The following is a 17,240-nucleotide window of genomic DNA, read 5'->3' as shown; positions in this document are numbered from 1 at the left end:
ATGTCATTTGCAGCAACACGGATGGACCTAGAGACTGTCATATTGAGTGAAGTAAGTCGGACAGGGAAAGACAAATATCGTATGATATCGTTATATGTGGAATCTAAAAAAAGGGTACAAATGAACTTATCTACAAAACAGAAGTAGAGTTACAGATGTAGAAAACAAACTTATGGTCCACTAATGTTTACTTAAGTGTGGCCAATGAGTCATCTTTAGTAGAAGCACCATGAGGTGCATGTTAAAAATGTATAAATTTCTGGATCATCACCCTAATCCTAGTGAATTAGACTGAAGGTGGGCCCAATATTATGCATTTTAAAGTAATAATCCATGGTGATTCACACATATACCAAAGTTTGAGGATCCCACCATTACATCATGCTGCCTTGTTGGAAATAACTTTTTAAAGTAGAAAAGGGAATGGATTCAGAGACTGAGAATTATGGCTTTGCTACTTACTGCCGTGTAACCGAGGGCAGGCAATTTAACCTTCCTGATACATTAAAATGATAATAACATCTACTTTCTCTCAGGGTTAATATCAGGTTCAAAATGAAATAATGTGTGCCCAGATGCTACATATTGGCAAATAGCTCTATTAGAATAATAGAATATAAAGAGCTGAAGGAGCCTTAGAAAGATAGTCTAGGCCAACTCCCTTTTAATTTTTTTTAATGAAAATAACTATTTTCCTGTGTATAAAAGAACTGTACATTCACCATAAAAAGTTCATAAAAGGGCAAACAAAGTGAGAGCACTGGGCAATCATATTACCTATAAATGTTATTTTATTCATTTAAAATTTTAATATTCTTACTTTTCATTTTCTTATATAATAATCATAATCAGAAGAATGTTAAATAATAGTGATGATTGCAGATATCCTCATGTTAGTCCAGATTTTAATGAGAATGTCTCTAACATTTCCCTTCTAGTCATGATTCTAGTGGTTGGTCTGGGATGCTGATCGATAGATTGTGTGTGTGTGTGTATATACATATATATGTATATATGTGTGTATATACTGATCCTATATGTATACACAGTACTTGTTATATTTAAGAAGTATCCTTATGTATATTTTTAATTAATGAATGTCTCTGGCATCTATCTAGATGATCAATCACATAGCTTTTCTCCTTCTGTCTAGTGATATGGTAAAATCTTCCTAAATTATATTAGTCATGGTAACTCCAAAGCCCATGTTCTTTCTCTCAACATGAAATAGTGCCTTTCATTAAGATGGTGCTTTTAAAATTCTTACTGGCAGAGGATTTGATTAAATTGAGCAGAGAGATGGACCTGGCTTTCTAGGCAAAGACATTCCACTTTCTGCAACAGAAGGTTAAATGAAGGATTAATTTTATACATTGATTTCAAATATCAAATTTTTTTTAGTTGAGGAAGGAAACATAGTTGGTCATATATTCATAACTGAGAAGGAAGAGGAAGATTATACAACAGATCCTAGACTTTCAGTTCATCCTTCTTCAGTGATTCAGTCTTTTCTACACCAGCTATGAAACGTTGTGTAAGCTTCAATATTCCACTTTGGTGGATGTTCATTTCTTTTGAAAAGACTTCCTGGTAAAGTTAAAACAGCTGCAAGCAGTACAATTCTACTTTTAAAAGAAATATGCTCTAGGGTATTATTCAGAGGCAACCAAAAAGTATTTACAGAGCCCTGAGAATCCCACATGAGGAAACAAAAGAAATGCAACACATCAATGTGATATTTAAGCAGTAGGTAGATGCTTTATTTTCCCTCCTATTAAGTAGCAGCACTATTTTTTTTAATATGTGAAGAAAATACTTTTAATATAAGAAAAATTTCACTCTAAACATTTCAATTAAAATCACATCTTATACCTCATTCAAAATACTACCAATGAAACTAAGTATTAGCTTACTGGTCTTTGTTTCCGTATTTTACTCGCTACATTCTAGGAAGCATGCTAGAATGTTTATTAACAATATATATTAAGGAAATAGCCAGCCAGCTTTAACAAATACCTAATTACCTCTGGTATTTCTTAGGAAGTGAATTTCATGACCCTAACAAAGAATAAAACTCTAAGCAAATTATTCATGTCAATCCATTCTCCCATCACTTGCAATAACATCAATATGTTAGTGTTTGTTTCCCTTCAAGAAAGACTTTCAATTTTCTTCCAGAGAGAAATTATTTATATAGTTGAGCTGACTCCGCATTGCTCTTACTAATAAAAGCGTGTGACTGTTAATGTGAGATAGCTAGTTCCTGGCAATGTCTTTGGTTTTCCACGAATGTGGCCATTAGGACAAAGGGATCACAAAGTGGGCTTAACCATATAAAGGTACAGTCTAATTATTCTCTCCCAATGTACCTTTGTGCTTCCCCAAACACAAATTTATTTGGCACTTGGAGGGATAGCACACTACGCTATCTGATCTTCCTTTGTTTACTATGAGTTTAACATTTCACCTTTGGGAAGAGCTCAGGTCATTCTATAACATTAGAAGGCAGTATGGTAGAGAAAAATAATCACAAGACCTGGGTGTGAATTCTAGCATTGTCACCTACTTGCTACTTGACTTTGGAGCTATATTGTTTGTATTCAGATTCACAACCTACGTTCTTCCACTTCATAGCTGTACGACTTTGGCAAGTAACTTAACCTCTCTGTTTTCAATTTCCTCGCTTAAAAAATGACGATCAAGTGATTACCTCCAACAAAGACTCTCCTTTTTTTTTTTTTTGGACCATACAGAATTTATTCTGGCAAAGAGAAGCAGCCACATCCTCATTCTAGAAGTACTCATAGTTGCAGTTCTAGAGATAACACTGGTGTCCAGCATTGGTAGTGTTGGGCATACAAGCTGTGATGTCGTCACTGCCTGTTGGGATTTCTGTAAGCTACTCAACATCCTTTAAATAAATCTTTCTTAAAATAACCAGAGGGTTTCTGGTGGTTGTGATATGAATCTTGGGCATAGGGGGTTATTGGAAGGCAAAAACCCTGTAGCTTTAGAAACCATCTTGGAGACTGAGGACTCGGATTTCTCTCTCCTCTCCGAAAGTGCCATTTAGTACATGTGTATTTCCACAGCAAGTGAATAATGGAGAATAATGAGCCCAGTTCTGTACTGAGATCACTTTTCCTCTATTGCAACAGTTCCTGAACAAAATTTGCTTTTGCCACTTTAACTACCATTCAGCTCTGATTCTAATACCTCATAATGTTGCCGCAAAGATTAACTGAGTTAATACATGTTAAATGCTTAAAAGAATGTTAGCTCATAGAAGTATTCAATAATTATTAGCTTTAAATAATATCATTATTCTTCATCTACTATTTGCAGGTACTTTGGGTCACTTTTGACCAGCCACTGTATAATATTCCATGTACCATAAACTCATTGTAATTAAATTACTCTTCTACTGCTGGACATTCATAAGATTATTTTCGTTTTTTTACTATATAGTGCTGTGAACATATATTCATTTATACCCACTTCTCTAATCACTTACTTAGGAAAAAGTTACGGAAAGGAAGTTACTAAGTCAAAAGGTATGAATGATTTTAATACTCTTGATAGAATTACCAAATTGCTTACCAATTTATACTCAATCAACAGAATGAGTGTTCATCTCTCTACATCCTTGCCAGCAATTTGTATCATCACTTCCTTGATTAAATATGATTTTAATTTGCATTTCTTTTGCTACTAGTAAAGTAGAACATTTTTCATGTTTATTAGCCATGTTTATTCTACAATATTATGTTTATATCCTTTTCCAATTAAAAAAAAAATCAGTTAAAATTAAATTGTTTTGTGGTGATTAGATTACAGTTTAAAAATATCCACTCCTTTCTTCCGTGACTCTTACTCCATTCATGTTGGGTTTAATAATTTGCTTTTGCTGTTCAGGGTGGGCAGACTTCCTTTAGGCTCGGCTATATTACTTCTTTTGGCCAGTGGGAGGTTAGCAGATGTGAGACAAGCAGACTTAAAAAGTGTTTGTGCAATAGTAATTGTTTCTGCTAGTACCACATAAAGAGTTTTTCCTTGGATAACTGCTGCCCCTTCGGCTGGGACCCCAAAACGAACAAACATGTAACAAACTCAAACCCAACTTTCAGGAAAGAGCCAAAAACCCAATGGGAACAGCGGCCTAAAGCCGTGCTATTCAGCTGACCCCAGCCTAGTTCCACCAATTCCCAGCTGACCCACAAACATAAAGGAGAACAAATATATACACATATATAAAGGAGAATAAATTACTGCTGTTTTAAGCTGCTGAGTTTTGGGGTGGTTTATTATGTAGCAATATCTGATTAGTACGCTTATTGTATTATATTATGAAACTGTGAAAGAAAGAGATTCGTATATGATCTACTACTTATATTCCCTGGAGTAACATATACCTAGCAGGAACTTAAGGCCTCATAATTCATTCGCCTGCTCAGTTTTTCTCTTTTTTTCTTTTCTTTTTGCTGAAAACACCTAGACACTATACCTTTTCTTGATGTTTATACTTTTCACCAATAAGAGTCTCATGTAAAATTATATATAATATAAAATAATATATAAATTAAAATTAAAAATTTTATTTGCAAGTACTTGTCTTTAAATTCTTTTTCAATTAGACAAATTGCTCCATAAGTTGAATTCATAAATAATTTTGACCTTGTTCTTTTAAACATCACAGATTCTCCAGCAGTATCTAAACAATAATAGAGATTGTTTTTAAACTTTAAATTTTTGTGCATGAGTGTTTCAAAAGCAACACAATTTACATAGAAATGTTAACAAATTACATCTGTCAGTTATAAGAGCAATTAAGAAAACAAAGGTGATTAGAGAAAAGTCAACAAAAACAGCTTCAGGGTATAAGGACAAGTGTTTTTTTAAAAAGCTTTTTCTTTTATATGACAAAGATGATACAAAAATATAATTTATTCAAAGCTATAATTAATGTTTTAAAAGCAACTTAAGGTGAAATATAAATGGGATTGTTAGTGTAATATTTATAAAACCATTTAAAATCAGCACAATGCCAAGTAGATACAAGTTATTCAAGAAATACTATTAAAGTCAATTTAATAATCAGAAAGAAATAATACCTCACATTTGATTTTATAGCATCAGCAGTATTTAAGCCAATACTGACAACTGGTGAATTCTAAAATAATCTATCTCTTGTCTGCATTATTAGTTAGGCTAGAGAAATTACAGCAAAATGTATCAAATTTCAAAAGGGTTAAAGATTAGAGCTACTTTCAATACTAAGTCCAAAATGAAACCATTTATTCAAATAAGTTGTTTTAAAAAATTTTGTGTATGTCTTTAAAAAGTTAATGGAACAAAAGTTTCCCTAGAGATTTAAAAAAAAAAAAAAAAAGCATTTCTACTATAGTATAACAAGACTAAAATTTGGAAATTCTGGCATAGACGCTCATTATTCAGGGTAGAAACAGCATAACAAACTGGCCATACCCCCAGAGAGGAAGCACTTCAGGACTATGTGTGCTCACCCAAAACAATGAAATGCCTATTTGCACTGAAGGCACTGAACTACTGCTGAGGAATCCTCATTAGGGGACACAGCACCCCTTACAGAATGTTAAACAAGGAGGGATCTAGAAGATATACGAGATCTGGGCACTGGAAAACAACCAAGCAAAGAAATACAAATGAACTCAGCTTTTAAGTGAGTAGAGAGTATCTCTTTTTTTCCAAGTATTTAAAAATGTCTAATAGTAAATGCTAACAAATGCTAACAAAGGAGTCTAAAGTAAAACATGAAGTATTTTTTAAGAGAAGTTTTTTTTTCTTCTATGTATTCAGAGAACAGCAAAGAGCAAAATCCACTAAGAATTTATAAATATTTTAGAATGTTAGAAACTGTAAATGAAAAACAGAAAATCTAATGAAGTACTCTCCCCTACTCTCTCCCCATCAATGGATTAGAAATAATAACACAATGGCTTTTTTATTATTGTACCTCCCACAGGCTTTTCCTTGCCAAGGCCAAGAAACCTCAAGGACACACAAAAACCATTTAAAGTACTTTCCTGTCTCCTCCACTCGCAATTCCAACAAAAAACTTGTAGGAATTGGCTTCTAATTTAGGCTTGTAACGAAATGCAAATTCTTAAAATAAGATTGGCTGAGAGCTAAATCCTTTGTTTCTAAAATCAAAGATAGAAAATAAAATATACTGAAATGTTTAAAGTGTTTCCTTCTTACTACAAGTAGGGACTAGCTGCAATATTACCATACTTATTCTCCCAATAATGGGCCTAACCCCCCTCCCTCACCTTTTAAAAAGTGATTCTAAGTATAGAGTTAACCCTTGCACTTCCATTTTTACAAATCATGAGGCATAAGACATAACCTTTGAAACAATCTTGAAAATGCCCCAATAATGCTGTTACCATGGTAACTCCTGTAGGCTAGTTCTCTGAAAAGACTCAGATTCCTGAGTCTGAACAAAGTTACCTCACCATTTTCTACACTTCTCCCCAGAGAAAATTTATCCTTTGCAATAGCACATACACATTCAATAGAAAAAGATCAACCTCATTAACCATGCAGAATCTATTCTTTTAACTCAATGATCATTTCTAGTCTATGTTTTCTGATACCTTTCCTCTTGGAATATTGTCCAAGAAAACAATAGAAATCAAATTCTGCTTTTCATCACCATTCAATGTCAAATTTTCTGTCATGGGTTCCTTTGTCTTTTCTGGTAAAAAAAATTTAGTGATATAAATATTTAATATGTAGCAACTACAAAAAGTGTGTTTTTTTTTTTTTAAATTTTAGGGATATCGTTAAACTATACAACCAATGGTCCCTCTAAAAAATGCTTGTGTTTTTAAAAATTTGACTGTGGGCACATGAATCAAGTTCAGTCAGTAAACAGCTGTGTTACTTGAATAAAAAACCAAACACATTCCTAATTGATACTTACCCAGTACAACACCCTCATCCACACACACACTCAAGGTGATCGTAAGTGTTCCTTGTGAAAAGACTTTCCATAAAGGAAGACACACATATACTAGCTCTAGACAGTAAAGAGAATTATATTTCATTTAAAGATAAATTCCACTTGTACAGCAAGTTAGAATTTCTTGATTTCATGTGCGCTGCCTTATTTGATGCTTACAACAAATCTGTGACATAAACAGAACAGATACTATGATCTCCGCTTTGAAGGTAGGGTTTTGTCTGGGGTGGGGGTGGGGGAACGCCCTAGGGATAAAGATGAACAAAACTGGGAAAGAGTAACACTTGTAACACTTCTATCACTCATAAATTCCACGGACTTGTGTTTTGACACATAACGGTATAAGTGGAATCCTCCCTAACTTAATATAGACAATAAGATATAGCTTAACCATCACCTCTGGGAAGTCTTCTCTACGCTTCTCTTCCTGAGGCCTAGAGGCTGGGTGAGGAACTTAAGCTGTATGTAGGCTGTTCTGGTAACCCTGCTATCTCTTTACCCTCTATTTTAACTTCTCTCTTTTTTAAATTGTGCTAAAAAGCACAGCATAAAGTTTACCACCTTAACCATTTCTCAGTGTACAGTTCAGAAGTTTTAATTATATTCACATTGTTGTGCAACCAATGAATGCCTTTTTACCTATTTCCCCGACTAGATTATAAATTCTTAAGGGCAAGAATCGTGTCTGGTTTGTTGCCCTTTTTTTTTACTGCCTGGCACAGCCTGATACATAGAATATTCTCAATAATTCTTAATCTATCTATGCATCTACTTACCCACTCACCTCCCTACCTAATTCAGAATTAAAACTAAAAAGTAAGGTGTTTACACAGGGGTATACATAAGTATACTAATTTCAGTCAAAACTTTGTTGTTGTCATGTATCGATTTATTGCGCTTTGCAGACACAGTTTTTTTTACAAATTGTGTTGAGCAAGTCTACGGGCGCTATTTTTCCTTTTGCTTACTTCGTATTTCTGTCAAATTTTGTTAATTCTTGCAATATTTCAAACTTTTTCATTATTATAATAATGGTTATGATGATCAGTGATCTTTGATGTTTCTAATGCAAAAGGATGAGAAGACTCACTGAAGTCTCAGATGATGGTTAGCATTTTTAACAGTAAGGTATTTTATTTTATTTTTTATTATTATTATTTTTTTATTTTTATTGGAGTACGGTTGCTTTACAATGTTGTGTTAGCCTCCACTGCACAACAAAATGAATCAGCCATACACATACAGATATCCCCTAACAGTAAAGTATTTTAAATTAAGGTATGTAAAGTCAGAACTTTTTCTGATTTGGCTGACTGGTTTTCTAATTAGGGTATATAGCAGATATTCTCTATAAATTGGATGAGTGTAATCTGCAGTTCCAAAATTTTTTTTCAAAAATACATTTAAAAAATGTGTTAAAGCATTTCATCAAAAACACTGCATTGAAAAATGTATTAAAATTAACAATATTTTAATTTTCCTAATTGTTTCTTGAGTATGTTGAACTAAACAAGGAGCCTTTAAAACTAAATATATGATTGGTCCTACTCAAGCTTTTTGGTATACTGTCCAGAAACAGAGAAAGTGAATGACTCTAGTGACTAGTTAACAAATCATTTTTCATTCAGTTTATGTTCAATTCTTTACTCAGTTTATTTTCAACTCTTTGCTTTCAACAAAGAAAACTTGATAGATCACTAAAAATAATTATTAATAATAGATTACTATGCAATTTTGGGGGGCATATAATTCAGGATTTGTCCAAAAAACTGAGGGACAATGCAACAACAAAACTTCCATGCTTACGTATATAGCAATGCTAACAAAGTTTCTCAGGATTTACTTACATAAAAACTGAAAAATGGAAGAGTAATAAGTAATATAAATTTATCTCATTAAGAAATATTGGGAATTCCCTGGTGGCACAGTGGTTAAGAATCCGCCTGCCAATGCAGGGGACACAGGTTCGAGCCCTGGTCCGGGAAGATCCCACATGCCGCGGAGCGACCTAAGCCCATGCACCACAGCTACTGAGCCTGTGCTCTAGAGCCTGTGCACCACAACTACTGAGCCTGCGCTGTAGAGCCCGCGAGCCGCAACTACTGAAGCCCGTGCACCTAGAGCCTGTGCTCTGCAGTAAGAGAAGCCACTGCAATGAGAAGCCCGCGCACCGCAACGAAGAGTAGCCCCCACTCGCCGCAACTAGAGAAAGCCTGTGCGCAGCAATGAAGACCCAACACAGCCAAAAATAAATATTTAAATAAATTTATTTTTTAAAAAAAGAAATATTTATGTGTAATAATTATTAAAATTTGTAATGTTATTTTGACAACTATAGATAAAATCATAGTAATGATAATTACAACACAGAAAGAAAAAAAATTACTCTAACAAGTATTTTTCCTAATAATAGGAATTTATCTTCCTAGTAACTAATTTTCCTACTAATAGGAAATTAATAATTTAATTTCAATTTACATACTATGTATCAGACAAAAGTCATTAAAACAAATGTGTATTATACTAAAATAAAGTTAAATGGGACAGAGATGTAAAATTTCTGACTATTGTAGAATTGCTTCATTAAAAAAAATTAAATCATGGTACCATGCCTTTGTATTTAGATTACCTGGGTACACTTAGTAGAAACACTTAGCAGCTTTGTTTTAAAATGTGAATATTTAAAATTTAAGGGAAAAGACTTTTTTGTAATTATTTAAATTTAAGACAAAAAATTTCAGACATAAACTTAAAAATGTCTGAGAAGTAATATAGTTTAAAATAATAAAATAAAGATAATAAAGTAATAATATATCAATAGTTTAAAAGGTTATTTTAATGGGTACATGAACAACAACAAAAAAATCTAAAGACAATACTATCCAAACCACTGCTTCTAGCTTTAGGTGTTCAGATTTGGAGTGTTTGCAGATTCGAGGAATTCAGATTTTCAGCTTCTTACTGAATGGTATCAGTATAGTTAAAGATATGTTATATCCTAAAATATTCAACCAAAAAAAAAAGGAAAGAAAAACCAGTACTCAATTTTACCCAGGATGGGAGAAAAGTAAAGGGTTATTAAGTCACAGGGTAGCATGTATCAAATTAATTGCCTGATTTAGAAATTCTCTATTAACAACCTTCTGAATCATGATGCATGCCTGGACTGAAAAATAGCATTCTTCACCAAGAGTTAAAATTTGGGGAGCTTTCATGGATAGGAAGAATTAATATTGTTAAAATGACCATACTACCCAAGGCAATCTACAGATTCGATGCAATCCCTAACAAAATACCAATGGCATTTTCTGCAAAGCTAGAAAAAAAACCCCCCCAAATTTGTATGGAAACACAAAAGAACCCCCCCCAAATAGCCAAAACAATCTTGAGAAAGAGCAAAGCTGGAGGTAACACGCTCCCTGATTTCAAACTATACTATAAAGCTACAATAATCAAAACAATATGGTACTGGCACAAAAACAGACAAATGATTAGTAGAACAGAGAGCCCAGAAATAAACCCATGTATTGGTTTGGCCAAAAAGTTCGTTCGGGTTTTCCATAACAGCTTATGAAAAACCTGAACGAACTTTTTGGCCAACCCAATACTTATGATCAATTAAACTATGACAAAGGAGGCAAGAATATACAATGGGGAAAAGAAAGCCTCTTCAATAAATGGGGCTGGGAAAACTGGACAGCTACAGGCAAAAGAATCAAACCATACTACCTTTTCACATCATATACAAAAATACACCCAAAATGAATTAAAGACTTAAATGTAAAACCCGAAACATTAAAACTCCTAAAAGAAAACATAGGCAGTATGCTCTTGACATCAGTCTTAGCAATATTTTTTTGGATATGTCTCCTTAGAAAGGGAGACAAATGCAATAATAAACAAATGAGACCTAATCAAACTAAAAAGCATTTGCACAGGGAAGGAAACTATCAACAAAACGAAAGGGCTGCCTATTGAATGGGACAAGATATTTGCAAAGGATATATGAGGTAAGGGGTTAATATCCAAAATCTACAAGTAACTCATACACCTCAACATGCAGAAAAACCCAACCTGATTAAAAAATGGGCAGAGGACCTGAACAGAAATTTTTCCAAAGAAGACATTCAGATGGATATCAGGCACATGAAAAGATGCTCAACATCACTAATCGTCATGGAAATGCAAATCAAAACCACAATGATATATCACCTCACACCTGTCAGAATGACTATTATCAAAAAGACAACAAAAAACAAGTGTTGGAGAGGGTGTGGAGAAAAGGGAGCCCTTGTGCACTGTAGGTGGGAATTTAAATTGGTGCAGCCACTATGGAAAACAGTACGGAGATTCCTCAAAAAATTAAAAATAGGACTACCACACAATCCAGCAATTCCACTTCTGGGAATTTTTCTGAAGAAAATAAAAGCACTAATTTGAAAAGACATATGCACCACTGTGCTTACTGCAGCATTATTTATAACAGCCAAGGTATGAAAGCAATCTAAGTGTCCATTGATAGATGAATGGATAAAGATTTGGGGGGTACACACACACACACACACACACACACACACACACACACACACAATGGAATATTACTCAGCCATAAAAAAGAATGAAATCTTGCTATTTGCCACAACATGAATGGACCTAGAAGGTATTATGCTAAGTGAAATAAGTCAGACAGAGAAAGACAGATAGTGTATGATTTCACTTATAAGTGGAATCTAAAAAACAAACCAAAAAAAGAACAAACATAACAAAACAGAAGCAGACATACATACAGAGAACAAACTGGTGGTTGCCAGAAGGGAGACAGGATAGGGGATGAGTGAAATAGGTGAGGGAGATTAAGAGGTATAAAATTCTAGTTATAAAATAAATAAGTCATGGGGATCTAATGTATAGCATAGTAATTAAATTAGTCAATAATATTGTGATAACTTCTTATGGTGACAGACAGTAACTAGACTTATCATGATCACTGTATTATATAAAAATATTGAGTCACTATGTTGTACACCTGAAACTAATATAATATTGTTAAGTCAATTATACTTCAAGGAAAAAAAAAAAAAAAGAATAACTATTAGAAGGCACTGGAAAGCCACCAAAAGCAGGCAAAAAGCCTGAGCTTACTTTGAAAAGATGTTGGCATAAAGAGTAAGAATTGTGAGTTTGTGGCTTTTTGCCTGAGGGTGCTCCCAATACCCTCTTTCTACTCCAGTCACAGAAAAATCAATCTTACTTGCTCCAGGACAGAGTCAGGGTTGATGGAACAGCTAGAAATTTAGAGGGGTAATCCTTGAAGGGAAAGACCTGCAGAAAGGGTAAAATGCAAAATCTGAGTACAAAATCTACCAGTATCCCAGGCTGACCAACGGGTAAGCATGTACAATGGAGAGTCTGAGGAGCTAGCCAAACAGTAGGTGCACATGAGAGAGCAGTTAAAAAAAAAAAATTAAGGGAGCTTCAGGATGTATTTCTTTCACTGAGGTACCTAGTTAAATTATATCATTTAACAAGAGTGCCTCCATAGTGGTAAAATTATTGACTGCATTATCAATATTACTGCAATCACAGAATCTACTGCAAAAAGTGCAAGTACATTATAAAGTGTTCTGCTGGACCAAATCACAAGCTTTACAAAAAACAACCACCCTAATCTTTCAAGACCATCAGACACACAGCAGCAGTTCTGGAGCACTAGCTAAGGCTCCTAAATACAGCATCTCAATTAAAAAAAAAAAATCACAGAAAAAGAACTTTTTATCAAAGTATCTAAAAATAATTGTAATAATTTCAATTGGTAACATTTCTTTACCACTCACAGATGAGAGTGCAGCCTCTAAGGTGTAGGCTGATACTGATTTAAATAGACAAAGAAGGAAGGCATTTTAGTAAAAGGAAGTGAGATCTTTGATTGACAGTTCTTAGGAGAAGGTTAAAAATTCAAAAGGAGTGCCTGTATGTGGCTCAGAACCTAAAAGCCTTTTTCTCCTCCCAACAGAAGAACAGTCTCAAGTAATAACTGGTTGCCATGGAGATAAGAAACTAGAGAGATCAGAGAACTCAATTTGCAGTTAAATAGGCTGGAAACAATCCTTACTACGCGGTGAAGGAAAGCGATTAAAAATATACATGATTGCCAGAGGGAATCTTTTTCACCTAGCATTTCCTAACCTCATTAATGAACAAGAAGTCTAAAAAACCAAATGAAAACCCAAGGTGTCTTGGATTGAACCCATTAAACATAATTCAGGATTTCAAACGTTATCACAAATCCTTTCTCTTCCAGATGACTTTGATTCTTTTTAATGGTACTTGTTAGTAAATACTGGAATGAGACTAAAATTGTGTTCAAAAACAAAGTAGTATACCTGAGGGGACTGGAGCTTCAATGGAAAAAAAAGAAGCATGACAAATGGAAAGGTAACCAGAGTAAGAAATAGATTCAAGTGGTGAAAATCCAGATTTTGAAAAATCTTTTCACAATCAATGAATACCTTTGTGAGTGCTGTAAAGGGCTGCAAACGTCACCGTGAAGAAAGTCGTGGAGTATTTCCCAGCATTAACTAAATGAGGAAAGGCCCTTTTTGTGTCTCGATATCGGCGCAGGCACTGGATAAAGCGAAGCCAAGCAGGAATGCACTGAACAATAGCCCGCACACCATATGAGTATTTGTGGCAAATTTCTGGTTCTGTGAAGATTTCAAAGAAGAAAAGACTACAATTAAAAAAAAAAAAACTTGTTCACATCATTTAGAGTCATATATCATAACCACTAGGAAGTCCATAAAAGCAAGGACCCTGGGTTTCAGAATCACTTTTTTCTTTGCAACTATTATATTCTTAAACTTTTTAGTGGTTGATAAGCTGCGGAGAGAAGGTAAAATACACAGTGGGAACTTAGAAAAATCTGCCGGCTCAGATTTCTGACTATCTATTCTGGAATCACCTTCTTTGGAGTGTGGTAAAACTATAAAGACAATTAGAAGATGAATACCTTAATCAAAGAGAAAAAAATTAGCTCTGAAACATCTGGAAAACCTATACATATCACTGGTGACTCCAGTCAATTTCATGAACTCCAAACCACTACAATATACCCACTATAGGTTGTTCACACTCTTGTTCTTTAAAAAAAAATAAAACGAACAAAGAAAACAAACAGCAGAGTTTATACTTTTAAAATGAGAAGAATAGAGTTCGTAAATCAGTTTTCTTCAAATTCTGGAAATGTATCAGAGTGGTTCAACATACAACAGAATTGTGATCTGCTGGCAATCAATGAAAATGTGTTGGCACTGGCTTCATTAACTTTTGTTAGTCAGATGTTACATAATCTGTCTAAAGTTGGTCTTTGTCATTAAGGCAAAATTCCTTAGTAACCTGAACACCTGGCATAAACAAAGAGTGATAAAAAGAGCCAAAAGAAAAATAAGGTACCCAAGAAGAATTTAAAAACATCTATAATGACTTTCTCAAAGCACTTGATCTAATTTCTAAATTATCAGTATTTTTGATCATAGTAAAGCAATACTGTGATGGCAATTGTTGACACTAAAGCATCTGTGATTTAATTACCAATGTATTAGAAGTTTTTTAGTTTTAGAATTCTTTAAGTTGTAAATCTCCTGGCAAATGAATGGCTAAAATTATAATATATAATTTAAGAGCCAAATTATATCAGATAAAGAGATTGCTAAAGGAGTGCCAAGTACATTTAATTACATTTGTAATATTATTGGATGATCTTAAATTCCTCAGTTATCATTCCCAGTATTTCTTGGTTTACATTGGCAGTTCAGTAGTGTGGATGCACATTCATACCCTACCTTCTGAATCATTTGGCAACAGGCCCCCACTTTCATCCCATTTGAGCTCAAAACTGTAGAAGCAGATCATATATTCCAGGTCCATCAGTATCACTGACAGGCTGTTCAGCTGATCGGCCAGCCAGAAATCAGCAAAGCCTACCTTATGGAAGGGGGCTGTAAATACTCGAAACTGGGAGAAAGAAAAAAATCAGAAAACACAGAAACAAGAAAATTCATATTAAATTTCTCTAATTCATGTCTGACCCTGCAGCATGATTACTTTAGTTGATAAAACGGAAACCAATGAACCAATCACAAACACAGGGACCTGGCAACAGTGGCTAGGTTGAGAATTAGTAATGAAGGGATTGAATGGATAACTAAGAAAGGAATTAAAAGGGTGGGGCAGGGGGAAGGCAGGAATAGCTACAGTCAGAAAACAGAAAGCAGAGAGGTGGGAAGAGCTGAAGTGGAAAGCAGAGAGAATGGCACAAATGCATCGAGAGGACATTTAGCGTTAGGGTCTAAATTAAATTTTGCTGGAGACCCATGTGCTATGATAATTTCTGGAATATTTTCCCATCTTAGCTAACTGAATACAAAGCTCTTCTTTGCCTACACAGGATAGGAAGGGGAGGATAGCACCTCGTCTGAAGTATGTATTATTCTCTAACCAAAGTCACTTTCATTTCACTAATGCCTTGGTGATAATTGCATTTGTCTTCAAATTATGCCACAAAAATCAGCCCACATCCCACTGTTACAAAAACAATGATAAATAAATTCAGGTTATATGCCTTGAGCACTAATCCACTCTGTGTATTTTTCTCATAATGCATTTCTTATAATCCATTAACTATAACAATTCTATAAGCTAGGTGTTATCCATATCCCCATTTTACAGAAGACCTATAACAATAACTCCTCCTAACTCTATTCTGTGGAAGCCTGTTTACCACTGCAAAGGAAAATCCTGGCATTGCAGAGAGAGAAAGAATTAGACACTAATCACCAGAAATAAGCTCAAATTGTACAGACTGCCTTGAAAGGCCTTGAGTGAAGTGAAGATGGGATGAAGGCAGCTTTCCTCCTCACCCTGTTAGACCCTTTCTATCTTACACAGGTGAAAATGGACTCCTAAAACAAGGAATTCTGACTAAGCAAGTTTTTTTTAAAAAATAGTATGTTGCTTTAATTTGCATTTGATTGTTAGAAATGTTGAATATTCTTTCTTGGTTTATTGTCTATTGACAGGGCCTCTTTTTATTGATTTCAAAGAAATTTTTTTAAAATTTATTTATTTATTTTTGGCTGTGTTGGGTCTCCGTTTCTGTGCGAGGGCTTTCTCTAGTTGCAGCGAGCGGGGACCACTCTTCATCGCGGTGCGCGGGCCTCTCACTATCGTGGCCTCTCTTGTTGCGGAGCACAGGCTCCAGACGCGCAGGCTCAGTAGTTGTGGCTCACAGGCTTAGTTGCTCCGTGGCATGTGGGATCTTCCCGGACCTGGGCTCGAACTCCCTGCATTGGCAGGCAGATTCTCAACCACTGCACCACCAGGGAAGCCCATAAGCAACAGTTTTGAGAAAATGAGTCTAAAGCTATAGCTCTCCTGCCACCTAGGTATATTCATTTAATGGACATATCCAGCCTGGGTGACTACGGCTCTCTTCTCTCAGACTTGGCTGGTTCTTTCTATTCTTTCTCTAAATAATTCCCTTGATTATTTCAGGGAAATAATAAATGACTATATTACAAATCAATCCTGGGTGTCAACTATCTATGACAGGTATTGTCTTGGAGCTTTGGAATTTAGACCAGGGGTCTGCAGGATACAATACAGGCTTTAAGACATTACTTTCTGGAGCTGATATATTCTGTGTCCACGGTTCAATCTCTGATCACTCACTTACTCTTTCAGAAAGTTGTTCAGTAAGCCAGATGAGATATTATCATTTGCAACCATAAGCTCCAGATACAGTAAACTTTTTTTTTTTTTTGGCAGGGTAGGGTGGGGTAGGAGGTATTAGGGATTGAGATGTTAATCATTTATGCACAAAGAGGTTCTGATACCAGTTTATATAATATTTTAAGAAACTCTAGATACAGAATGGATTTAAAAGATTCAAAGAGACAGAAACAAGAGAATAATTTAGGATATAACAACAAAGGATCAGGAAGTCTTACTCAGTCTCTAGTCATGGACTTTTGTGAAACTGGCAGCCTAGGGCAAATTTCTCATTTCTCACTGACATTAGACAGACTACCATTACTGTCACAACCTGCCACATCCAGCCTCAAAACCTGGCTATTACAGAAAACCTCTGTAAGAGCAGAAGGGGAAGACAGTGTATTAAATAAGAAACAAAGAGATAGAGGGATGCACTAGAAAAGGAAAGGAGTGACATAAAATAAAA

The 17,240-nt window shown here is 34.8% G+C and overlaps 1 protein-coding gene across 1 annotated transcript in view; it reads right to left on the bottom strand.

Annotated features, from left to right (window-relative positions):
• Positions 1–17,240, bottom strand: part of XPR1 (xenotropic and polytropic retrovirus receptor 1) — a 196,161-nt gene that overhangs the window by 28,326 nt on the left and 150,595 nt on the right. Inside the window, exons 10-11 of the mRNA XM_068541354.1 lie at positions 14,845–15,016; positions 13,513–13,707 (exon numbers count right to left, since the gene is read on the bottom strand). Coding sequence (XP_068397455.1) covers positions 13,513–13,707; positions 14,845–15,016 — 367 coding nt within the window. The remainder of the gene's footprint in view (positions 1–13,512; positions 13,708–14,844; positions 15,017–17,240) is intronic.

This window comes from Eschrichtius robustus, chromosome 3 (genome assembly GCF_028021215.1).
Source record: "Eschrichtius robustus isolate mEscRob2 chromosome 3, mEscRob2.pri, whole genome shotgun sequence".
Classification (NCBI taxonomy): Eukaryota; Metazoa; Chordata; class Mammalia; order Artiodactyla; family Eschrichtiidae; genus Eschrichtius; species Eschrichtius robustus.
This window is presented reverse-complemented; position numbering and strand designations above follow the sequence as displayed.